This window comes from Lissotriton vulgaris, chromosome 8 (genome assembly GCF_964263255.1).
Source record: "Lissotriton vulgaris chromosome 8, aLisVul1.2, whole genome shotgun sequence".
In the NCBI taxonomy this organism is placed as follows: Eukaryota; Metazoa; Chordata; class Amphibia; order Caudata; family Salamandridae; genus Lissotriton; species Lissotriton vulgaris.
The window spans coordinates 139,420,200-139,445,720 of NC_141696.1; the positions used below are offsets into that span (position 1 = coordinate 139,420,200).

The 25,521-nt window shown below is 44.5% G+C and overlaps 1 protein-coding gene across 1 annotated transcript in view; it reads left to right on the forward strand.

The window, feature by feature from the left end:
• The window catches only part of C2CD3 (C2 domain containing 3 centriole elongation regulator), a 607,356-nt gene that overhangs the window by 207,674 nt on the left and 374,161 nt on the right, over window positions 1-25,521 (forward strand). The window contains exons 19-20 of the mRNA XM_086933829.1: window positions 9,086-9,258; window positions 23,411-23,534. Of these exons, the coding sequence (XP_086789955.1) occupies window positions 9,086-9,258; window positions 23,411-23,534 (297 nt within the window). The remainder of the gene's footprint in view (window positions 1-9,085; window positions 9,259-23,410; window positions 23,535-25,521) is intronic.

Here is a 25,521-nt window from a genome sequence, read left to right on the forward strand (position 1 = left end):
TTTATTGGAATGTTTTTATTTATTATTGTTACGTCCTGTGTTTGTTTCCCAATTTTTAATCAACATAATGTATGTCAATAAATTGTACTAATGTTTTGATCCTATTATAGTGTTTTCACGTGTTTGAATTTTCCATTTTTCATTGCTTCCTTGCTATGCTTATGTACTAGTGAGTCTATTGTCTGTAAGTACCTTTTGTATTGATGTTCACTTGCCCAAAGGGAATTTACTTTTTTTGACTTGTGTCTATTGTGGTACCCTATCCCTTTGGTTTAGGGGTCCCTCTCTCTTTTATTAGATATTAGAGCCTACAGTACAAGTGCCTGTGTTTTCAGGTTTAAGTGGATGATTTGTTGTTAACTAGGCCCTTTCAAGATTAGGAACAAAGGGCTATAGTTTAAGCGGAATATATGGTGATATCTAATTAGCTATGGGCGTGAACCATATTTCACTGTTCCCCTGAGTGCTAGTCACATACTCTTGAATACTTAGATGTTAATATTTATTGAAATACCATGTATCATGAAGATTTCAGTGCAAATATTGGGGTGTGGGTGTGCGTGTCTGTCTGTCTGTTGTTACTGCTAGATGGGCGTCCGTTGAAATGTAATCCTTGTTGTTCAAAGATTGCAGTGGTGAGTAAGTCAGTTCTATATTCAAGTGAATCTTACACTGTTGTCTAGCTTCCTATTTAGCCCATTTATGCAACCTATTGTACCTACCTACCTAGGCATTTGCCATAGACCGTCAGATATATGGTGATGAACATGCTAGCCACTACTGATAACCTACAAAAAGAAAAGGCTGAACTGAGGGTAGTCAGTCTCAATGTGCAACAAGGTAGACACACTGCTCCACCGTCGCCCTTTGCCACTGAAGTGTCTGAAATTGGATCAAGTTATGATTTGATCACCATAGAGTGTTTGCTCTTCAGGAACTCCTGTACATGCCAAGAGACAGCATAGTGCACCTCACACTGTATTTTAAGTTTCAGTTTATTCTACATTCGGTAGATTGACTCTCTGAAGATCACATCACATCAAAATAAAAATCAATTCAGCTCAAATGTACTCTCCCAGTGAAAGTGATTCTTAACACTGGTTCATAAGAAAAAAAATCAAAAATAAAATACAAATGAAACTCCATTAAAAGTAGATTGAGAGAATTACCAAAGGGACTAAGACTGATATGGGTAAACGCATCCCCTTCTGGACCTGTTAGACCACAAGACACTGAAGGAGAAAGTTGACAGTGGCAAATATTAAAATCTCTCATCCATCTAAGAGATAGAGGGCAGCTGTGGCTATTAATAAAAGCACTCAAGTTCCTCATGTAAGGAATTCATAATATCAGTAGTGTTTGAGTTAATATTATACAAATGTATAAATAAAACCCTTGCTTGGACAAAAGTTGATGAAAGTTATTTGATAATAAGGAGACCTCAGATAAGAGCAGACTACCAGACTCAAGATTAGACCAGACTACTACCTAGTAAATGAAAGAGCTACTAAGCTGATCAAACCTCCTTTAGCCCTACTCGAGCACACATGAGTCTCGGAAGTAAAATAGGATATAAAGCCACCTATGTTTTCACAGGACATGACCCAGGTTTTTTGGCTGCCTAAAACATCATAACTATTGGTAGCTCTCAGCAAATCAGGATTAGATCGTTTTGCAATCAACCCTACAATATTCCAAGTGGCGAGTCTGTAAAAGGAGCTTGTTGATCTATGAGTTTTGTTGGTAATGCAGCTCCTGTCACCAGCACTTGAATCTAAAAATGTAGGGGATGGTTTTGGGGTCTTTCATTCTCTAACATGTTAATAGTATCAGTCTCTTTGGCAATTGTTCTCCATTAATCTAAAAGGTATTGTTGAGATAGGACTGTAAACGTATTAGTAACAGGAATGGAAAATGTCCCAGGCAGAGGCAGATTGTTGCCCAGATTTCCTAGGAAAAATGAAATCAGAGAACAAACTGTTGGCCTATAAAAAAACACTAATGGTAATGCCTCAATCCTACTTTTGACACTCGTAGGGTAATTAAGCCTTAGCAAAAATGTTATGTACAGCAAATTCAGTTTTGAAGCTGAAAACAACGTAGTCTCTGATGCCAGGTTTAGGCCAACTTCCCACCCATGTGATTCGCCGCACCTTTTTTTATCATATGATTTAGCTGTCCAAATCCACTGAGCCTCCCATTATGCCATTGGGCCACCTTGTAGACAAGTTGAATGTGCTTCTCAATTTGCTCCCACCTTAGAGGAGTGACCCTCTTGGTGTGGCTTCCGATGGCAAGTGCAGGATAGATAAAATCCCTGCTGTGGCTTCCCGATAATTATTACTAGAGATCTGAACCTGGTTGTCCCAGACCATTGTTTTTATTTAGGCAGATGTTTCAGAAGAAGTCATCAAGGAATAAGGATCAATTAGGGCTTGAAGCTCTGGTTGTTTGGGAGCACAGTTAGTGGCAGTAAAACCCCATTCCTTTGGAGTCGAAGTACAGGCGTCTTTTTTTCAAAGGGCAATTACATGGGAATTAAGGTGGTCTTCCTGCAAGTTCAGCTTGGTGCTTAAGTCATTGCTCAAAATAGCCCCCACTTTTCCAAAAATCATCTCTGCAGTTGCACTCGTTCAGGTGTTGGGAACAGATTTGCCCTTGCCTCGAAGAGGGCATTATAGCTGTTTTTCTTTTTGGCTGGCGGGCAAATACATAGGGAATCTGTCACAGTTTTATGAACAGTCTCATCCCCAAGGTGTCTAAAGTTACAGATGAGTTCAGGACACACACATTTGTCCCTCTTTTACCGGCTGATGAGCACAATGCTACAATACTTAATTTCTCAATGTCATCCCCTTTTCTGGTCAGTATCCCCCATTAACAGTTTTTTCACTGAGCTCAGATGTTCCTCGACTGAGCCAATTTCTTGTTCTTTAGCCCCTATAGTGTTCCTGCGATAACTTACTATAGAGTTGGCAAGAGGATTATCCTTGCTATTAGGTGTAGATTTCCTCATTGCCATTGTGGTGCGTTTCCAGGTGCAAAGAATTGGGGAGATAAAGCCAAGTAGGGTGGCCCAGCCCAGCCTCTTCTGAGGTCTGATGGTCAAGATGATCCTTGTGCCTGGGGCACGCCCCACCCAACGAACGGTGTCACGAGGGGCTCTTTAAACATGATGTCCTGCTGCCCCACCTTCTCCTTATGGTGGGAAGCACACAGGCAGCAATGGATTTTGGGCAATGGAGCTGCCCCGATTTGAACCAACGCATCCAGCGCAGTGGTGTCCCAGGGTGTGCTTTAAGCATGATGTCTTGCCACCCCACCTTCTCATGACTGGCAGCAAAGGATTGTGAGCAGTGCAGTTGCCTCGATGTGAACCAGCGTGTGTGTGTTTTAAATGTTATTGTATCTTTGAGGACAGCCAGCACAGTGTTAGATATGGTTCATAATGAATTTTAATCTTCTTGCCTCAGATTGTTGTCCTGATTGATAGGTTTTGCAAAAGCTTTAATTGCTGGCTGGAAGTCATGAACAAAGCAAGTTCTCTTAGTCTAGAAAAAAAACCCTAGCGCAGGGGTATCTGCAGTATTGCCCATCACTTGGGAAAGCAGGATGTTTTTGGTAGCAAGATGTAACAGCCTTATTCTACTTGTTAACTGACAGGCCTAACTTTCTCACAGATGATACAGAACCCTGACTCTTCAGAAAGTCTTACCAGGGATCTGTATTGCCACAGATCAGAATTACCTCATTTTCTAACCTTCAAATAGTTATGGTCCATCCTGTTTCACATGTCTTAAGAATGGCTGAAGACACCCAGGGACTGAACATGGATGATAATGAGTGGGTAACCAAACAATACCTCTGGTGGACACTACGTAGTGACATGGACAGAAGATGTAAGCATTGTTGAACCTAACCCTTTAGCTGTCTGTTATTTATCCGTCTCTTTATTTGAGTGAAGCTTGCAGTACTTCACCGGTCCTGTAAGTGAAAGAGATGGTTGTACTGTTGCGTCCCATTTTGTCCGATTCTGTGTTTGAAGCATCATTGTGATGCAACTGCCTCTGCTGGGCCATGTGCATTACATGAACATGTGTTGGCCAGCGCCTTGAGACACTCACGGGTGAGTAGCGCTATATAAAACCCTGATTGATTGATTGGCTTGGTGTCATTACAGAAAACAGGCAACCATATGCATACAGTCTTGGCCCACCTCCAAAGAAGTTGTCCAGGCCAACCAAGGCTACCCAAATTGTAATCTTGAATTGCTGGTTTTCCACTTCAGAGAGCGCAGGGGCTAGCAGTTCACTCTGGACTGTTTTTGATGCTGGTAAATACTGATTTGCATATTTTTGGTCCTCATCTGAAATGGTACAGATCAGATTAAAAACGACAGGGTGAAATCCTACACATAGTGATTGACGATTCAAGTACCTCAATACATCATTTCATACCAATTGAAGAATAGAAATCTCTTTGAGATGCTCAAGTAGCTTTTCACACCAATACTCATTGTGTACTCTTTTCACTTGAGATTTTAGATCCCACAGTCATTCATACTTTGCCCCCTCATTGGTTTTAAGGAACTCCAGTTTGATGATACCCCTAGACCGGTTTGGTCATGAGTTTTTGCTCTGATTAACTAAGGTCTGACGCTTTTTTGGTGTTTTTTTTCTCATAATAACCTTTCACGCCTTCTGTATCTCTTTGTTATATTTTTTCACTATTTTAATTCCATCATCCCAGAACTCGTCCGAGTTTGCTGGCTGCTATGGGTGTCAGTTTCTTTTTAGAGATGTCGCCTAATCCAGGACTCTCTTAATTTTGGGTTGTAAATTTTGACATAGTGTATCTTAAAACAGTCCTTGTAGCTTATTGAATGAATTTTAAAAGCTTGGTTTAGGTACTTTATACTGGAGCCTACAATGATTGTTGTTGAAGGTCACTTCAAGAGATGTTTTGTAAATGAACTATATGGGTAGTGTCCAGAAATAGTGATTGGACCATGTTTTTAAATGCTTGGTGTTATTGACCCTAAGTCCAAGGTGAAAATAAAGTTTAGAGGCTGTAGGTAAGGAAATTGAATAATTGTATGAAATCGAAAGTCCCAAGTAGTGGTTCTTATCCCTTGTATGTCTGTTAACAGATCTGCCTATCACATGTTAAACATGTGAGTGAATTTGGCCAGTGCCAAGATCTCGTTCAGGAGAGCGGATTTGTACCATGGTCTGCAGCACATTAGCCCTTAACCTCTTCGATGCTCATGTCTGCTCCCGGCCGTCAAGAGACATGGTGGGCGTGTGCTGATGACAGCCGGGAGCCGTCATGACCACGCCCGCGATAGGAATGTTCAGCACTGTGTCGGGATTCGCGCGGCAGTGATGAGGTTAAAGAAAAAACGTGATTACTGTGACGTAGACAATTACATGTTCACGTTTTTTATGTAGGTATACATAGTCCATTTGGATTTATTGCCTTGATTAATCTGCTTCTCCCATATACTGTTCTGTTTGATGGTTTTTGTACTGTACATCTTTACCCAACTCTTATGCTTCAACAAATTTGAGGAGGCAGTATTTATCAATTATTGACTATCGTGACATCACTTTGTTCATAAGTACTGGGTTACAAGGTGTAACTCTCCAGTGTGATTATATTTATTCTTGGGTCATCGTTGGATGTCAAGTCTATGGATACTTAAATCATGCGACTGAAGAACACACTGCTGGAGAACTACTTTTACAACTAAGTACCCTTTTCTGTCTCAGTCAAATATGGTGCAAGTGGGGAATGCTCTGTCATTTGCCCTGGGTCTTTGGTCAAGCAGGACTGCGTTCTAGCCCCAGTTCTTTTTCTTTATGTTAATGGGTTTTACACTGCATTGGCCAACAGGGGCTGGAACATGCCAGTAATTAACAATAAGCCCATCAACATATTGCTGTATGCTGGTGATGCTGTACTCCTATCAAGAACATCAAATGGCCTGAAAATCCTATTGGTTGTCTTTGTAGACTTTATGGACTAGCTGAATTTAGAGCCAAATTTATCAAAAAGCATATCATGGTTTGTGGTCCTAAAAATCACAGCTCATATTGCCTGTCCTTTAAGGGCAAATCTATAGCAAGGACTCATGAGTTTCCTTATCGTGGGGTTACCTTAGACACGTCGTGCATCGTTCAACAAAGACAGTGTCATGGACTGTCTATCCAGTCATCTGGGTTACCAGACTCCTTGACTTTGTTACATTAAGGGGACAATCACGATACAGCCCATAAAAGCTATGACCTTTGATCAGAGGCTTTAGGGCAGCATCGTAATGAGCCCGTCTGATTCCTTTCCGACCGCCTCATTTTGATGGAGGGGGTCGTAAAGGAATTAGACTGGTCATTCCTGCTGGCTTCCGACTGGCTCAGAGAGCCCGTCCGCCAGTCGGACTGTGGCCTGTAATCTCAAGGGCGGCTTTTTCCGCCCTTGAGATTGCAATGCACGGTTTCAGACATGGTTTCCATGCCAGTCTGTCCGACATGGAAACATGTCGGAAAGCGTGTTCGGGTGCCCCAGTTGGAGGCCGAGGGGGCACCAATGCTGCCCCCCGTTGATCCCTGCAACTTGTGGGGCGCAGGGATGAATGGCACTTCACATTTCACTATGGCAGAGTTCATTACGGCCGGTTTATGACCGTAATGCATGCCCCCATAGTAAAATATAGGAATGCGACCGAACAGTGTTCAGGCACATCGTAATGGGGCAGTCTGAACCGACGAACAGGTGTCAGTTGGTCACATGACCGAGTCGGTGTCAGGTGGAAGTGATTCCTCCCGACATTGTAATGAGTCCCTAAGTCAAACTAACAAACTTGGCAGGCCTTCAATGTTCTCAAGACATTTGATCTGAACAAAACAGATAGAAACTGGCTCTGAGAAAAAGTTTCATGGGCCATAGATAACGCAAAAGGGGTATGGTGGAGTTATTAAAATCTTATACCCAAAAATATATTTTGATCCAAACCAACATTCCCCATTCACCTATTCCAGATACTGCATGGAGCCGTATCTAGAATGGGTGACTAATACATGGGACAGAATATTCTTGTCTGGATTTAGATTGGTGTCCATTGGATGGCAACTTTGCCTCCCCCTGGGCCAGTATGATTCTGCTGCCGTTTTAAGTTCCCTATGAAATTAATCTTCCCCGCAGAACTTGCTACATTTTGTATTTTTGTAATATATTTTACCAACTTTTAGTGCAGAAATTTTAAATACCTGTTTGTTGTGAATAAAAGAGGATAAAATGTAGAGGTAGCCAGGTAATTAATCCAAGTCAGGTGTTTATTAGTTGGCTTCAATATGATAAGTATTAGGTCCCACCAGGAGCTTGATGGATGTTGCTCAGCCCTCACTCACCAACTGACATTCTCCACACACACCAGGCACACACACATTCTATTCACTCTGACATCACGCACACCAACATTCCACGCAGACATCTCACTCATTCTGGCTGAGCAACCTAAAAGGAGATAAATCTAGTTACAACACTGTTCTTAAGAGTCCTAAGTTCACAAGATGTTAACCTGCTACGATGCACCTCCAAATGCTTATTCTCCTGCGGTATGTCTTAGAGTATGTATTTTTCTTAAGCCAGCTTTATGTCACAGAAAATCATTCATCTTTTGAGCAGTGGGTGGCAAAATTATCCTCTTTTTTTACATTCATGAATTTCAATCGGGGATTTTTAAATGTTATAGGGCCAGATATAGGAAGCCTAATTCCGGTAGGCAATTAAATTACCAAATTTCGGCCGTTACCGAACTGAATTAGGCTTTTGTGATGTAGGTATTTACCGATTCGGTATTTACCGAATCATCATTTACCAATTCGGTATTTACCGAATCTGTAAATTACATGTAGGAAGCACTTTGAAGAGTGCTTCTTTTCTACTATTAGTTCAACTATTAGTTGGTGGTAAATAAGGAATAACTCTGTAAAAGATAATCTGTGCATTTACACCAGTGCCATGTGGCAGACAAACATGCCCTTAGGGCATGTATGTCTGCCACATGTGCACACAAGCACTATTCAGGGGTGCAACAGGGTGTCAATGTGACACCCTGCCACCCTTGACTCTTTCCCTATTTTACCGAATCGGTATTTACCGATTCGGTAATTCACATTCATTCCTATGGGCCTCCAGGCCCATAGGAATGAATGGGAATTACTGAATCGGTAAATACCGATACGGTAAATACCGATACGGTAAATACCGAACCGTACCGATTCGGTAATTTTTACCGATTTTTTTTTCCTACATAGCATTTACCGATTCTAAAATACCGAATCAGTAAAATTCGTATTTTAGAATCTGTAAATGTACTTTACCTACATCTAGCCTTTAACGTCTTGGTTTATGACTTGTTTTTATTTTTTATTTTTGTTTTTATTTAGCCACAAGGTACATAATATATACATTCCATACAGAAATCCAATGTAACTTTAGTCATGCATACAAAACAACAAAGAAAAAAAAATCTTTCTGATAACACTTATCGCTTTCTCGTGGGAAGTAGCTTAAAAGTTATAGAGCAAAAAGAAAAGAGAATCATATCAGGTCTCATATCCTTAGGCAAAGTCCATCTTCCCACTCTTTGTTTTATAGACAATACATACTTTACATTTATCTAAATCCGTCCTACCTCCCATTTTCTGTTAAACCATTGGATCAAAGGTTCCCAGATCTTATATCCTTTCTCCTTAGCTCGCATCCCCTTGTTCTTGTACAGGACCATGACTTGTTTAGTTTAACATAGTGCTATTTTACATTGCAGGTGCTTTCATGGTTATTTTTTAATATCAACTAAAGATAATATATGATGCATGATACAATACCTTTTTCTGCCTAGTTATAAGAGGTAGCCTAACTTTGGATTGTCACCCTCTGTTTTTCAGATATCAGTGTATTTTAAGGGAACAGTTGTGTGGCTGTTCTAATGTTGTCTTTTCTTGAAATGTATTAAGGGGTTTGATGCAGAATATACATTTAAAGAAAGCACCTTATTAATTTTGTTTCCTGTTTCATATTGCAGGTATTATTACCCTAACGTCAGAGACCAGATGGTGGCCAAAGGAGTTTTACCTCTGTCCCGGTTGTGTGCTATGGTGACCATGCAGCACCGCGAGGAAGTGGGAATACAAACATTTAACCTTCCCCTGACGCCTAGAGTTGAGAGTGCTGATGAATCCCAACAACATTCCTCTGGTAATTAGAAACAGGTTTATCAAGTGCAGTGGATTATCCAGTTTTTATGCATACTTGATGCAGCTGACTCCATCTCCACTCCTCCAAGAATCAGCCTTTTTTTTATTTATTTTTTTAATGTTTGCAGTTTGGGGCAGTTCAAGATATTCAGAATTTGTGTTCTGGAATAGTAAAGTTGGAAGGGGTCTTATGATTTGAGATTTATGAACCATCACCAAAATTATATCTTACATTTGAAAACTTCAGTGATGAAGATCATCTGGCATCTTAACATTGTTGGTTGCTATTCCAGTAATCACCTTCTCTGTTTTTTCCTGCTATATGCATAATTCTTCTTATTTTTTTCAAGTCTTCTTGTAGAAATATTTGTTACATTTAGCTAACGGTTTTACTCACTCTGCTAAATGTGAATGAAAAAATTGAAATATTATGTAGTAATCAGATTCAAGTGGATTCAAAGTGGATCTCAACATTTCTGTATAGGCTTGCTGGTGGGTGTTGAAGTATGAGGCCGGGCACTAAAGGCACACATCTTGCAGGTCTGTGAAATCTGATTCCTGCAGTTATGTCACAGCTTGAATCTTGCCATTTTTGGTGCTTATATATATATATTATATAGTTCCTTAACACACTGTGACAACTTTTTGAGTCATCGGAAAACTGAAAAAGTCAGGAGCTAAGCTCCGAATTCTCATTGGAAGGAATGCAAAGAAAGGAACTGATGTCAGTGAGCAGAGGTGGTGCTTACATGCAGCTGCGCTCCTTCACTTCCCTGGCAGTATAAAGTCAACATGGAGCCGCATGATGCCAACTAGCAGCGCACAGGAGCTCTGGTACAAAAGAAGAAAAATCTACAGATCCATTGTGGCCCCATGGATATATTCTAAAAGGAGGAATCTACAGTTAGAGTATCCAGAAAGAGCCTTATATAAGCTAAGCAGTTAGATCATCAGAAAGTGGAAATTAAAAGTCAGCAGTAGAGTTTCTTCTAGTCTTTCACACCCATGACCCCTAAACGTCTTTAGTGAGTTAGTATCAACACTCCTGTGGGAAGACAAGTGAAGAAATTCCTGCTGAAAAGAAGGGAAGAACTTGAGATCAAACAGTCTTTATGATCCTCCATTTTACACACTCTCAACTATTTACTAGGTACTGGCACCTTGCCCTCCCTTACCCTAATCCTCTCAAGAAAACTTCTTGATGGACAAGTTTTACCTTGTTAAAGAAAGGAGCCCTGAGAGATGTATAATGATTAGGATTGGTTGGTGTCCTTAAACCTAGAAGACACCTATTGTCCATTAGCCATTTAAATGCGGCATTAATAGTTCTGTAGTAGGGGATCTCTGTGTATAGTCATAATCTGTGAATAGTCCCGCCCATGTGCAGGGACCCCGGAGCAATCAAAAATAGTCTCTTAAGTTGTCTTCTTCTGCAGTCCTGCATAGACACTTAAGAGAAAATGAAAGACAAATAATGAAGCCTGACCTTAACAAGGCTGCATTGGCCAGCACTTCATCCTGAAGTGAAAAAGGATAGCCAAATAATATATAAATGTACACATTTTAAAGAGTGTCGCACATAGAGAAACTCCCCTTCACAAAAATCCTTTGTCATGATAGAGAGGAAGGGTTGGACAGACTAGCCCCATAGGCTGCCATTATGTGTCTGGAAAAGGGATACCGTGCCTTTAAGGAACCCTCCAGAGACCCTCGGTATCCCATGATGCACAGCCAAAGGCAAGTTACTTTCAGTTATTTTTTCTGGCTCCTGCTAGCAGGACCCTGGAGCATTGAGCTCCACCTTTATTGGTATTACATCAATTTTTGGAGCTTTTTTGATCTAATTAGTGTTTCATTCAACGTCTGGGGCCTTTCTTTTCCATTTGCTGCTTTTTCTGAGTTGTTAGACCACCCTTTCCTTGTCGAAATGCCAGCTTTATTCGACAAGTGCCCTGAGTGTGGAAGGAGGAAGGCCAAGTCAGACCCACACAGAGTATGGGTCTGACTGTATTCCATCAACACATGTTCCTGATTCCTGTGATATTTGTCAATCTTTCTCCAGGAGGACTCTGCGTGACAGGGAGAAGATCCGTCTTCAAGGCCTGGAGCAGAGAAGACATCAGGATGCAGGTGGGACCTCTGGGCATGGAGGGACTCTTTCTTTTTCCTCTGCCTATGCAGTGGCCCCTGGGGGGCTCCCCAGTCAAGAGAAGGCCCAGAAATGGCACGGGTCCCGGTCGACGTCGATGGCTACGACGTCGGCGTCGAGAGGTATGACTGCAAAATGCTCCCCGTCGACCCAGGGTCGAAGCGACGTCGACACTCTGCGTCGAGGGGAAGGACGTCGAGACCTCGAACGAGGTTGACGTTGAGGACTTCACAGATAACGTCGACACACCATAGTCGTCGTACTGAGTCCCGAAGGCATCGGCCCTCGCCGTCGAGGCGACACCGCCGTTCGCCTTCAGCGTTGACACGAAAGGCGACATCAAGGAGAAGGTCGACGTCCAAGAGAAGATCGATGTCGATGAGAAGATCGACGTCAAGGAGAAGATCGACGTCAAGGAGACGATCGACATCGAGGAAGGAGTCAACGTTCGGCGAAAGTCGACGCCCAGAACAGTGTCTAGTGGAAGTTCATCCTCTGTGGTTAGCATTTCCACATCAGAGAGTACCCGGTCGTAGCGGCGCTGACGCTCTTCATCAGGGAAGTCGACCTCCAGAGCACCCTCCCAAGGCCTGCTCGTAAGAAGAGGAGAGTAATTAGGTCTCTGGACTCTGACTACTCCAGGACCTATTCACCTTCACGGTCTAGGACACCTATGCCTCCTATTCCTCCTCTTCCTCAACTACCTCCTCCACCTCTTCCTCCACCTCCTCTGCCCCTTCCTCCACAACCGAGGCCTTTGATTCCGGCTCAGCCTCTGCCTTTTCCGTAACCGCCTATGCCTGTGGTTCCGGAGGCGCCCAGGAGACCAAGATCCCGGGGGAGACACCGCTCTATAAGTAGGCACAGATCTTCGACCAGATCACGACATCGTCATCGTAGAGAAAGGTTGCGGTCCAGGCATGCAAAGTACACGGACTCTTCAGTGACAGGAGGTATTCACCTACATTGTCAGACTCTCCGCTTACGAGAGTTTCGCCAGTGGATGACATTGTTACGTTTCAGGACGTGCTGCTGAGGGGGGCAGCGAAGCTGGGGATAGCACTGACGGTGCCTACCCCATCCACCTCTGTCATCTTCAAAACGCAGCAGCGTAGGCACCTCTCTCGTCTGTTACTGCCTTTGGTGCCAGGGTTGGAGGAACCGGCCATGGAGCTGCTCCTGACGCCTGTCTCGGTGAAGTCTGCTCCATCTCGACTTCAGAAGAAGTACAGGCCCCCAGATTCGGATCCTGCCTTTCTGAGAATGGATCCTGCACCGGATTCGGTCATTGTGACAGCGGCCAAGAAGCAACATTCTACTACTCTTTCATCTACGGTTCTTCCGGACAAGGATAGCCGCCAGAGGGGATTGGCGGGAAGGAAGGTCTGCAGTACAGCGGCCACTTCCATGAAAACAGCAAGTTCTTCTGCCCTTTTGGGTCGCTATGACCAGTCGCTAGGGAAGTCACTCCAACAATTCATTGAACTCCTCCCGGGGGACAGAAGGGTAGATTTTCAAGAATTCTTAAATGAGGGCATGATGGTTTCCAATCAAATCATCAGCGCGGCTGCAGACACCTCTCTCCTGGCTGCTCATGGGTATTGCCACGGGGTGAATTTGAGACGCCATTCCTGGTTGCACCTTACTTCCCTCAAACCAGAGGCAGAACAGCGGATTGCCAACTTGCCCTTTTCGGGTTCCACCCTCTTCGGGACCCATGCGGACGAGGAACTGGCCCGCATGAAGGCGGATGTTGAAAGGCTGAAGGCTGTGGGTTTGGAGAAGCCAAAGGAACAGCGGAAGTCTTTCCATCCCTATCAGAGGGGCGACCTCTCCCAACGATTCCAGCGCAGTCATGGTTGCCAAGCTGGGCAACAGTAGCAGCAACAACAACAATATCAGAGGCAGCCCTTCCAGAAGAGTCAGAGGGGCAGAGGCAACCAGCAGGCTGCTACGGGGAATAAGGGCCCGACTGGGTCTTAGCCCTGAGGGATTATTGCCCCCTGTTCTGTTACCCACTCCGGTGGGGGGAAGCATACAGAATTACTTGGCAGACTGGAGAAAAATTACTCGGGACAAGTGGGTGCTGAATATTGTTTGCAATGGATACAATCTTCATTTCATCAGCCCTCCTCCAGCTATTCCACCGGTTCGCTCACAATACCTGCTGCGCGAACACCAAGCGGAGGCCGATACCCTGTTAAGAAAAAGGGTGATCGAAGGCGTGCCTCTGTCTCAAAGGGAAAAGTGCCTATTCTCAAGGTTCTTTCTTGAGCGCAAAAAGGACAAAAACGACTTCAGGCCCATTCTGGATTTGCGACAAGCAAGCACATGGATTCGCAGGGAGAGGTTTTGCAGGCTGTACCAGATTTATCCTCAGCTGCATCGAGGAGACTGGCTTTGCGCAATAGATCTGCAGGATGCGTACCTCCATGTTCCCATTGCACAGAAACATCGGAAGTTCCTGCGCTTCCTAATCTGCACCAACCACTATCAGTACACCGTACTTCCGTTTGGACTGAAGTCTGCAACCAGGACTTTTTTGAAATGCTTGGCAGTGGTGGCGGCGCACCTGAGAAAGAACAAGATGTTTGTCTACCCGTACCTGGACAACTGGTTGATTAAAGCCTCCACCTTCCAGGAAGCGCAATTGCATTTTAACAGGACGGCTGTTCTGTTGAACCAACTGGGTCTGCACATCAACATGTCCAAGTCCGTTCCGACTCCTGTTCAGTGTCTGCAGTACTTGGGAGCCTCCATCGATACTCTCAGTGCAAGCGTGTGTCCTTCGGAGGAGTAACGCTTATCGATCCTTCGGAAGGCTCAGACCCTCATGTCCGTTCCATCAACCACGGTGAGGACCGTGTCATCTCTCCGGGGGTCGATGGCTTCCTGCATATTCCTCACACCACATGCCCGCCTCCACAAGAGACCACTGCAGGACTGTCTGCAGGATCAATGGGACCAGAAACGAGGGAACTGGGAGGACTGGATCAGACTGTTTCCGCACGCTCAGCAGTCCCTGAAGTGGTGGTGTTCAACGGAGAATCTCCTCAAGGGGGTTCCATTCCACAAGGACATTCCAATACAGACCATTGTGACGGATGCTTCTCTCCAGGGCTGGGGAGCACATTCGGACCATGTACAAATTCAGGGGAAGTGGTCCCAGGCGGAGTCCAAGTATCATATCAATTTTCTGGAACTCAGAGCTGTTCACTTGACCTTTCATCCGTCCTTCCGGACCAGCTCCCTGCTTGTACAGATGGACAATACAACCACAATGTATTACATCAACTAGCAGGGGGGCTTAAGATTGCGCACACTGTCTCAGGAAGCTCAAGCGATCTGGCACTGGCTGCTAGCCAGGGGACTGACGATAACGGCTACCCATCTACCAGGTGTGCAGAATGCTCAGGCGGACGAACTCAGCAGGCTCGTTCAGGAAAACCACGAGTGAATCTTAAATGACGAGGTGCTAGGAAACCTCTTCAAAAGATGGGGCACTCCAGAAAAAGATCTGTTTGCCACCTCCGAAATCAGCAAATGCCGAGACTTCGCCTCCAGGTTTTACCAAACTAGGACTAAGGGGAATGCGCTATGGATCAGCTGGTCGAACAGCTTTCTGTACGCTTTCCGCCCATTCCCCTGATTCCGGCAGTGCTCATCAAACTATCTCAATCCAGAGCGCGAATTATCCTCATTGCTCCGTAGTGGCCTCGACAGTGGTGGTTCACAGACCTACTCCACCGGTCTCTCCAACCCCTTCTGCGGCTTCCATGTCGGCTGGACCTTCTAACGAAGTTCGGGGGGACAGATGGTGCACCCCAACCTCTAATCGTTGAGTTTGGCGGCATGGCTCCTGAGATAGTACAGTATGGACACTTGAACTTGACTGACAACTGCATGGAAAAACTCAAGGAGGCTAAGAGACCATCCACCAGGACCTCCTATGCCTACAAGTGGAAAAGGTTCTGCATTTGGTGCACGTCCAAGAATGCTGACCCTACCTCCTGCAAGTAAGATGTCTTCCTTCTATACCTATTGCATTTAGCTCAATCTTGCCTTAATTTTCATTTTATTAAGGTTCACCTTACAGCATTAACTGCATATAGTAAATGCCCTTCACAAACATCCTTTTTCCAGATACCTGTAATTAAAGATTTTTTGGAGGGTTTGAAGAAGGTATTTCCCCCCGTTAGGCGTCCTTCGCCTTCGTGGGAGCTGAATCTAGTGCCGTCAAGGTTGATGAAGGAGCCTTTTGAGCCTATTCATAAGGGTTCTCTGCAGCATTTGTCCTGGATGGCGGCTTTCCTTGTGGCTATAACATCGGCTCGCAGGGTGAGTGAGATTCAGGCTCTGTGTTGTTCAGAGCCCTATACTGTATTTCATGCTTCCAAGGTTGTCATGAGGACTCACCCTAAATTTCTCCCTAAGGTGATATCTGATTTCCATGTCAACCAGACAATCACGTTACCTACATTTTTTCAACATCCCTCCTCTCCGGCGGAGTGCTCCCTTCATTCACTTGATGTGAGGCGGGTGTTGAAATTCTACTTAGATAAGACCAAGGACATTCGTAGGTCAGATCAGTTGTTTGTGAATTACGGTTCAGTCAGGACTGGCCTTGCCACCACCAAACAGTCCATATCTAGGTGGATTGGGTCCTGTATACAACTATGTTACCAGAAGGTTAAAAAGACTCTAGGGGTAAGCCTAAGGCTCATTCATCTAGAGGCAAAGCGGTTCCTATTGCAAACATCTGTAGGGCGGCTACGTGGAAGTCTGTCCACACATTTGCTAAGCATTACTGCGTGGATTCTGATACCAGGACAGATGCCAAGTTGGGCAGCCTTCGCTGAGGAATTTATTTGCTCAGTAAGGATTTCTCTTCTAGGTTTCTTCCACCGCTGGGTTTGGTTGTTTGGGATGGGCTTGCCATTCTATTCACATATTATGACTAGATACAGAGATCCCCTGCTACAGAAGGAGTCGTTTTTTACCTGTAACTCCAGTTCTGTAGTAGGGGTATAACTGTGATAGTCATAAGCGACCCACCCTCCTCCCTGGTGGAAGAAACATTGTTTTCCTGTATGCTACAGGCCTGGCTTTAAGAGGCCTTCAACAAGAACTGAAAGTAACTTGCCTTTGGCTGTGCATCATGGGATACCGAGGGTCTCTGGAGGGTTCCTTAAAGGCACGGTATCCCTTTTCCAGACACATAATGGCAGCCTATGGGGCTTGTCTGTCCAACCCTTCCTCTCTATCATGACAAAGGATTTTTGTGAAGGGGAGTTTCTCTATGTGTGAAACTCTGTACAATGTGTAAATTTATATATTATTTGGCTATCCTTTTTCACTTCAGAATGAAGTGCTGGCCAATGTAGCCTTGTTAATGTCAGGCTGCATTATGTGTCTTTCATTTTCTCTTAAGTATCTATGCAGGACTGCAGAAGAAGACCATTTAAGAGACTATTTTTGATTGCTCCGGGGTCTCCGCACATGGGCGGGACTATTCACAGATTATGACTATCACAGAGATACCCCTACTACAGAACTAGAGTTACAGGTAAGAAACTACTCGTTATGGAGATTCTACATTGCAAGATCTTCACTAATAATGATCAACATAGAATATTCCCACCTATGAGCAGGGACCCCCATAACACCTGTTTGTTATAAAGTAAAAATCAATGCCCCTGCCTTCTAATTGGAGGTAAACATTGCCATTTTCTAAAGTGCATGTCCAACCTCTTTAGAACAAACTAGCAGCCTGCCCCAGCGTTGCCCGGGGCAGAAGGGGCCTGGGGGCAGCATTTCAGGATTGCGTGCACTCCCGGCCCCCGCCCGCCACGACATTGTCCGTGTCCCGGAGCCTGAGCCTTACCTCAGCCGCCGTTGTTCAGGGCCAACCTCCCGCCCCCCCTCCCCTCCCGCCCCGGCCCCCTCCCGCCCCGGCCTCCTCCCGCCCGTGTCCCGGAGAGCCTGAGCCTTACCTCAGCCGCCGGTCCCGCTCCAGGCGCTTTTCCTCCTGTAATTCACCGTTTGCTACCTCCCGCTCCCCGCGCATGAAGCAGCCCCAGTCACTCCAGGACTCACCCCCGTCCGTGCTCTAAGGGATTGTCCGGTCCCGCTCCAGGCGCCCCGCCCGCACAGGCCGCCACTTCGCCCAGCAGCAAGCAGCGGGTCGCGATCTTCCGTCAATGGGCACGATCCGCAGAGCTGCACAGCCTCGGACACCCCGGGCAGCACGATTCGCCGCCATTTCAGGAAGTGTTGCCAGGGAGTGCAAATGATGTCAGCATGCAAGTGGGCACGATCCGCAGAGCTGCACAGCCTCAGACAACCCGGGCAGCACGATTCGCCGCCATTTCAGGAAGTGTTGCCAGGGAGCGCAAATGATGTCATCACGCAGACGTCGCGGCCGGCGCTAGTTGCAAGGGACTACTTTATTTTTATTTCTAAATTTTTTAAACAACGTATATATTTTTTTTTAATAGCCTATGTCCTTCTGCTTGCCCTGAGGTTTTCAAAGATGTCTTGGGTGTTTGGATTGGTGGTGTACTTTTTAAGTTTACCTGGCTCAAAGGACACAGTTCTCTCTTTATAATAGTAGTATAGATAGATAGGCCGTGTTTTTCAAAAATTTTTCTTCTCTCTAGCAATAACAACTTTAATACCATACAAAAGGCAACATTACAGCGTATGCAGAACATGCTGAAATGTCAGCTTGATCAGAAGTGTTTACGTTTTAATGTCAATTTATAAAAGTGTTCTCTGCTTCACCCCTAAGGATGTTCAGTAAATAGTATATTCAGTATGGTGAAAGAGAAGGCTTTGTCTTGCACCCTCCTTTTGGAAAAAAACAAGTAACATCGGAAAAATGCCATAGTTGTTAGGTCTCACCTACCAGACTACACACGCTGTTTGTTTACGAAAAAACCTATTGTCAGCTTACTGTGGAATTAGAGCCCACCAGTTGGCTACTAAATAAAAAGGATTAAAAAAGCATGTGCGTCATTTTGTAGGCTAGCGCATGCTTAGTGTGTGCGCCTAGAAAATTACACAGCTGCATCAGAGGCTTTTTTCCCTCCACTTTAGCCATGCTGAGCAGCATTGGGGATGCTTTACAAAATCTCTACAAACCATTGGCAAAGTTATAATGTCCCAAAGGCAGGTCCTATTGGCGTTGCCAGTGCTTGTTTTTTGTTTGTTTTTTTAAGCAAGACTGTTCTTAACTTTGTGTGGGTTCCTAGCCTTTTGTCCAGTGCTTGATTGTAAATCAGATTTTGGTTTTGTGATCTTGTAACCCTTGAGGAAAGGATCCTTTTCACAGTTCAATTCGCTTAGCTTTTCTTCCTTTGGTGTAGGGTCATCAGTTGCAGGTCCTGATGTACAGATTGCTTTTTATTAACAAACTAGCAGCCCGTCCCAGCGTTGCCTGGGGCAGAAAGGGGCTGGGGTCAGCATTGTAAGCCTTTGTGCACCGCACCGCACCGCACCTCCCCCACCCCAACATTGCCCAGTCCTCATCCCTGCCGCCTCCCGCCTTGACATTGGCTATACCGCCTCCCGCTTTGAGCCTGCCGCCCGCCACCCCCCGCCCCGACCCGACATTGAGCATTGAGCATAGCGCATAGCGCCGCTTTGAGCCCGCGCCCGCCGCCCCCCGACCCGACATTGAGCATAGCGCATAGCGCCTACTGCCTCCTGCCTCCCTCCTCGCGCCTCATGTCTCCCGCCCGCCTCCCGCCTCCTGCCCCGGCTTTGTAAACCCCCCCCCCCCCCCCCCCCCCCCCCCAGGTCCCGACTTATCTCCCTGCGCTGCCACTGCTCCTCCGCTTCTCACTGCTCCGTATTGCTGTTGCTGGTGAACTCCGCTCCTCCCCTCAGGCAGACGCTACTCATGTCCTCGCTCTTCCTGTTGCTGTGAACAACTTTGCTGTGAACAACGCTACTCCCCTCACGCATACGTCGCGCCCGGCGCTACTTGCAAGGGACTACTTTATTTTTATTAGTAAATATTTTAAACAACGTATTTTTTTTATTTTTATGTAGCCTATGTCCTTCTGCTTGCCCTGAGGTTTTCTAAGATGTCTTGGGTGTTCAGATTGGTGGTGTAGTTTTCGAGTTTACCTTGCCAAAAGGTGCAAGTTCTCTCTTTATAATAGTAGTATAGAAGAAGAGAAGTGAGCAACAGGAATCCTTGCAGGTGGCTGATGGAGCTATGGTTTTGGAATAGTTGGGATAGTGGTAGCACCCCTAATAAGAGTAGACTGGGATATCGGACACACTCCGCAGAATGCCGTCCAGCAACCCCAAATGGCAAGATAACAGTGAAGCTCTGACGCGCTGACAGGGATCTTCTGGTTGGAGAATTGCATTGGTGGACTGCTTTGCCAACAGTGTCAATTAGCAGTACTCACTGACGTTTCCCAACATGGAGTCTCTGTGCAATACATTCCATCTGGATTAGACTCTTCCATTGCACAGTGTCGTCCTGTTGTTCACTGTTTTACCCAGAATGATACTTAAGATCAGACATCACAGGGCACGGAAAATCCCGATTTCTCCTGATTAGCCCACTAGACTAGTGTTTCCTGATCTTCTTAATGTCAGTACTTGCCCTGGATTGAAGTTGTGATAGACCCTCTGTCGCATCATGTTAGAAAAGGGAGCTGAGGAGCTACTGCCTGCATATGTAAAGGGTGAGAGGAAGACTTCAGAGACATACATTACTTTGTTTACAGTCCTAAAACAGTTATGCATCAAAATAAAGGATCACCACTAGTTTGAATTAATTATACAGTGTACTTAAACTAAAGAAAATGCTAAAATAACTAAGTGATCAGATGTGAAAAGGATTAAGAAAAGAGAGCTGCAAGCATAAAAATATTTGGTTATTAATGACCAAATACAAACAGCAGCATGCAGCTCCTCAACCAGTAAAGTAGAGTCTTGTAGGATTTTAGTTTATAAAATTTATAAATATAAAATTTATAAAGCCAGCCACAGCAAACACAAATGAATTTTTAACTTCCTCCTATTATTTTTCTGAGGAAGATGAGGAGATTGTTCTGGCGGATAGACATCACGCTGCAAATGTAGTGCAATCTGGAATGTGCAAAGGATTGGTTAAATAGTGCTTAATAGGAAGTGTGCAACCTCGGCCAATTAACGTATTGACTCATTAATTTCTTAATTTTCACTGCAAATGTTTATTTAGTGAACAGTCTAGCCTTAATTCATAGTCTGAAACAGGTGTTTTTTTCAGGTGCCAATTGTTCTTTGTGTTCTGAAAGATTTGTAGAACTAATTTCTGTCTACAGCTATCTTTTTTTCCCCCTAGGAAAGTGCGTTATTAATAGGTGGGGTTATTCGCCCTCAGCTAGTAATATTACCACAATCCACAATCCCTAACAGGTCCTGTTTAGTCTCAGTAAATGAATCCTTGCTCAACTCTGGATAGTTTAGCAAACGAGCAAGCATGCTTAACTTAGGAGACAGGTATGTGTAAAGCATTTAATAAAACCAAAACAGTAAATAATTAAAAGCCTCAACACAATAAAATCCTACACCAATTCTCAAAAATAGAGAATATTTTTATCTTTTAAATGACACGAAAACGACAGGAATCTATTGAAAGAATTTTAAAGATGAAATCAAACATTGTGCATTCTAGTGCCAAAAACTTTATAGCGCCACTTGCAGCACTCTGGGCTCGCTCGACCAGGACAAAGTCAAAGTTTTAGGCTGACCGCGATAGAGCGTGGGTTGGATAGGCTGAGGGCTAGGTCCCGGTCAAAAGGTTACCTTTGGACTTAGTTTTTTTCTTTGAGCTTGTTTTTCAACGAAGTGTTCATTGGGAGGTCATTAGGTTTCTGGGATCCAAAGTTTGAGTCAAGGACAGCAGCCACATACAAATGGACCTCTTCAGGGCTGTAGTATATCAACACACAGAGTCCACACGATCACTTTTCACAAATGAAAGGCAGAAGATGTAGTGAATCAATGCACAGGCTGCACACAATCGCTTTTCACAGACGAAAGGCAGCATATGTAGGGTATCCACACACAGGCTGCACACAATCCTTTTTCACAGAAGAAAGGCAACAGATGTAAAAGGTATCCACTCACAGGTTGCACACAATCGCTTTTCACAAACAAACGACGCAGATGCAGGGTATCAACACACCGGCTGCATATGATCACTTTTCACTGAAGAAAGGCAGCAAATGTAGGGTACCGCACAGGCTGCACACCACAGATTTTTACAGGGAAAAAAGCCAGCAGATGTAGGGTATCAACGCACATGCTGCACACAATTGCTTTTCACAGAAGAAAGGAGCAGCTGTAGTGTATCAATACAGGCTGCGCACGATCACCCTTCAGGGAAGAAAGGCAGCAGATGTAAAAGGTATCCACACACAGGTTGCACACGATCGCTTTTCACAGAAGAAAGGCAGCAGATGTAATGTATATGCACACAATCCTTTTTCGCAGAAGAAAGGCAACAGATGTAAAAGGTATCCACACAAAGGTTGCACAGAATCGCTTTTCACGAAAGAAAAGCAGCAGATATAGGGTATCAACACACAGGCTGCACAGAATGGCTTTTCACAGACAAACGACGCAGATGTAGGGTACCAACAACAGGCTGCATAGGATCACTTTTCACTGAAGAAAGGCAGCAAATGTAGGGTATCGCACAGGCTGCACACCACAGATTTTTACAGTAAAAAAGCCAGCAGATGTAGGATATCAATGCACATGCTGCACACAATTGCTTTTCACAGAAGAAAGGCAGCAGCTGTAGTGTATCAATACAGGCTGCACACGATCACCCTTCATGGAAGAAAGGCAGCAGATGCAAGGTTCCAACAAAAAGACCACACTTGATCACCAGTTGTAGAATAAACATTCCATAAGGAGCAACTCATGGACTTGATAAGGTGATTTGTCTCAGATTTGACAACCCTTAAGGTGCTGCACACAGGGGTGGGTGAATGGGGGTTTTCACTCCGAAGTAATAGGCTGCAGCAAGTCAACTTCAGAAACCACACTGAAGGAGACTGGTGGATGACCTACACAGGAGCTCTAAGGCTCGCAGGCTCCTCCTCTCCGTTCTCTTCACAGCAAGATGGCCAGATGACTAGCCCACAGCAAGTTCGCTCCACACCTGGCAGTCTACCTTTCTGGTGTTTCAGCAGGAGCAGAGTTTCTTCCTAGTGTTCGGGAACTGCCCTAACCTTAGAAGGAAGACTGCCAAGGATTCTGTTTTTCTGAGCACAGTGCATAGAGCTCCTGGAAATAGAAGCTGAAGAATGGATATGCTGAATGGGCCAGCTTATATCCAGTCTTCAGAGCCCTTGGTCAGTGGTAATTGTATGATCAAATTCCTAGGTAACCTCAAATGTTTGAGGGAAAGCACCACAGCAAAATATATTCTATAATTTGTATCGTTGGATCGGTATAGCGCTTACAAATCCTATTCTGAGCTCTGAAGTACTTACCCCGACGTATGTCAAGCTACACCATAAAGGGTGTGTAGAAGATTGTTGTCTTTGTTTTCTGCATGTGAGGGAAGAATTTTCATGTTGAGTGTGATGCCCACCAAGGTGCAGTTATAGTGGTATGGGATGCAGAGCTTGCCATGATCTAGGGAATGTTAGAGATAGGTGTACAGTTTATGGTTGTGTGGTACACTGGCCAATGAGGTTAGCTCTGCAAGTATTTATTATATTCGTTCATTTTTGCTGCTCAGCACGAAGATGCTCCTTAGAGTGATAGTTCACGCTTTACAAATCAATAAATTAAAAAATGCTGAAATGCTTTCCTTGTATACCATCTTACAGCAGAGCAGGTCTTAGTGCAAGGGAATATTTCAAAAGAATTTAGTGTACCATCTTTTGATTACTCAAGATTCTGGACAATATACCTTGATAAAGTTTTTATATATTTTCTGGATACAGAGTCGTTAATTGTCCACTCCTTCTTTCTTGTCCAGGTCTGCTGAATGTCAGCATTAAGTACAGACGCTCGACAAAAACAACAACCGGTGTGTTAGCTGCACGAGCAGTTTCCATTTCTGTGCAGGTGCACAGAGCATCAGGGTTACAGGCAGCCGCAAGGTAAGACTGGACAGATTGCGCATATTGAAAGATTCTAAACTTATCATGATCGGAACATCTGTCTTATCTGTATTTAAATGTACAGATTACAATCATTGTGAAAGAGCTTTATCTAGTACTTTGTTTCAGTACCTTTCCCGACTACTAACATTGGTTGTGTTCATATTTTGTGGGAAAGAAAGATTTAAAAAACTACAGCCTTTGGTCTTTCATGATTTTTGCTTGTATTTACCCATGTTCCTTAGCTTTCCTCTGATGCAGCATCTATCTGAAAGCTGATGTACCTACCACTGCGTTAGTTTCACCTGCTGTTATAATTAGCAACCCTGGTAGTCATTCACTAACTCATGGCATATCTGGTAACCCAATTCATTATGTACCCTGTGCTTAATTTGTACTTCGGTAAAGCCCCTCTGCACAACGAAATATAGTCAATGTAACTTCCCACCTGGACTATGGTCATGCTCTTTACCTGGGAGCAAGTCGTAAGTGTCTGAAGAGACTTCAATGCATTCAGAACGCGGCGGCCAGCCTTGTTCTGATGCTGTCCAGGAGAGCTTCCTCCAAGAATACCCTCACTGTCCTTCACTGGCTCCCAGTGAGGGAGAGACTACTTTTTAAGGCCCTCTGTGTCAGTCACTGTATTCTGCAGGGGAAAGGGCCGAGTTATCTACACAACCTACTGTCCCCCTATGCTCCATCCCGACATCTAAGATGTTCGGGGACAGGACAGGTCAAAACCCTGGTTATCAAAAGAGCAAGAATGAGTAGCAGATCCTTCCGCTATCTAGCCGCTAAACACTGAAATGGCCTCCCTCTTGCTCTGCGGAAGGAACATTCTGAAATCATTTTTCGGAAAAAAAGAAAACATGGCTCTTCCGCCCATAGATTTCCTCTATGCTATGTCACATTATTGCTCCTGACGAGCTCGGGCTGCAGCGCGGGGACACACTAGTGAGTGTAACCATGCACTTTAGAAGCTTGCTTATTATTTAATGAGAAAGTCGGATGCAGTGATCGGGTACATAAAATCGCATGTTGGGCAAAGATGGGTTCCTCCTTTCAAGCTCATTATGATCACGAATACAGTAACATCAAGATAGAATAAGTTACATGTACCTTTCAAGGTTTAGAACCTGCATAATGCAGGGGTTTATTAAAATATGTGAATCGAGAAGGAACTCTGGTCATTTTAAACTGACACTCATGAACATGGTTATGCGTGAAATGTCAACTACGGAAGTCAGTGGCTTTGGATGTTGCAGTATGCACAAAATTTATTCAAATTATCTGAGGGAAGGGGCCCTATCAGCTTGGTGTTGGCAGAGCGTTCCAGGGTTGGTGGTGGTGGTGACATCTGTGCCAAACACAAAGCTGGAATGAAGGCACGGCGAGATGAATGCTTACTACTATAACATGCAGTGAGCTGGTAGGTGATCACAAATATGAATCACTGCTTGACCGACTAAGCCTTCCATTCTCCAGAGGTCAGTAAATTAAGTAGCATTAAGTTGGGTTTAGCGGCACCTCTTACTTCTATTACTTAGAAACTGCAGGAATGTGGTATAAAGTGCTATATAAAAACCAAGCTGGGATTCTATAATTTAGCCAAAGAGGCAGTCGATTGGGATCAATAAGTTGGCAGATCCTAATGATTCCCCCATGCCTATCCCTGTTCAATTCAGAGGAGATCCACACTCCTGAGAGCAGATCCTGTCCTCCAGGGAATCAGATGTTTTTTAGAATACTTTTGCCAGCCATGCAAATAAAGTAAAAGGCCACAAATATGCTGTATGTTTTTGCAATTTAGAGGGGGTCTGCTACGCTTGAGAGTGCTCTGATAATCACCTTCCTACCCAAGCATATCAGAGACCATCGTACAGTGCACTCAAGGACAAGATGCTGGATATATTGAATCCTCTGGGAACAGTTCTGCTAGAGGTGCAAAGTAGACAGCTAGCTGTATTGATCGGGTGGTCTTGGGAGC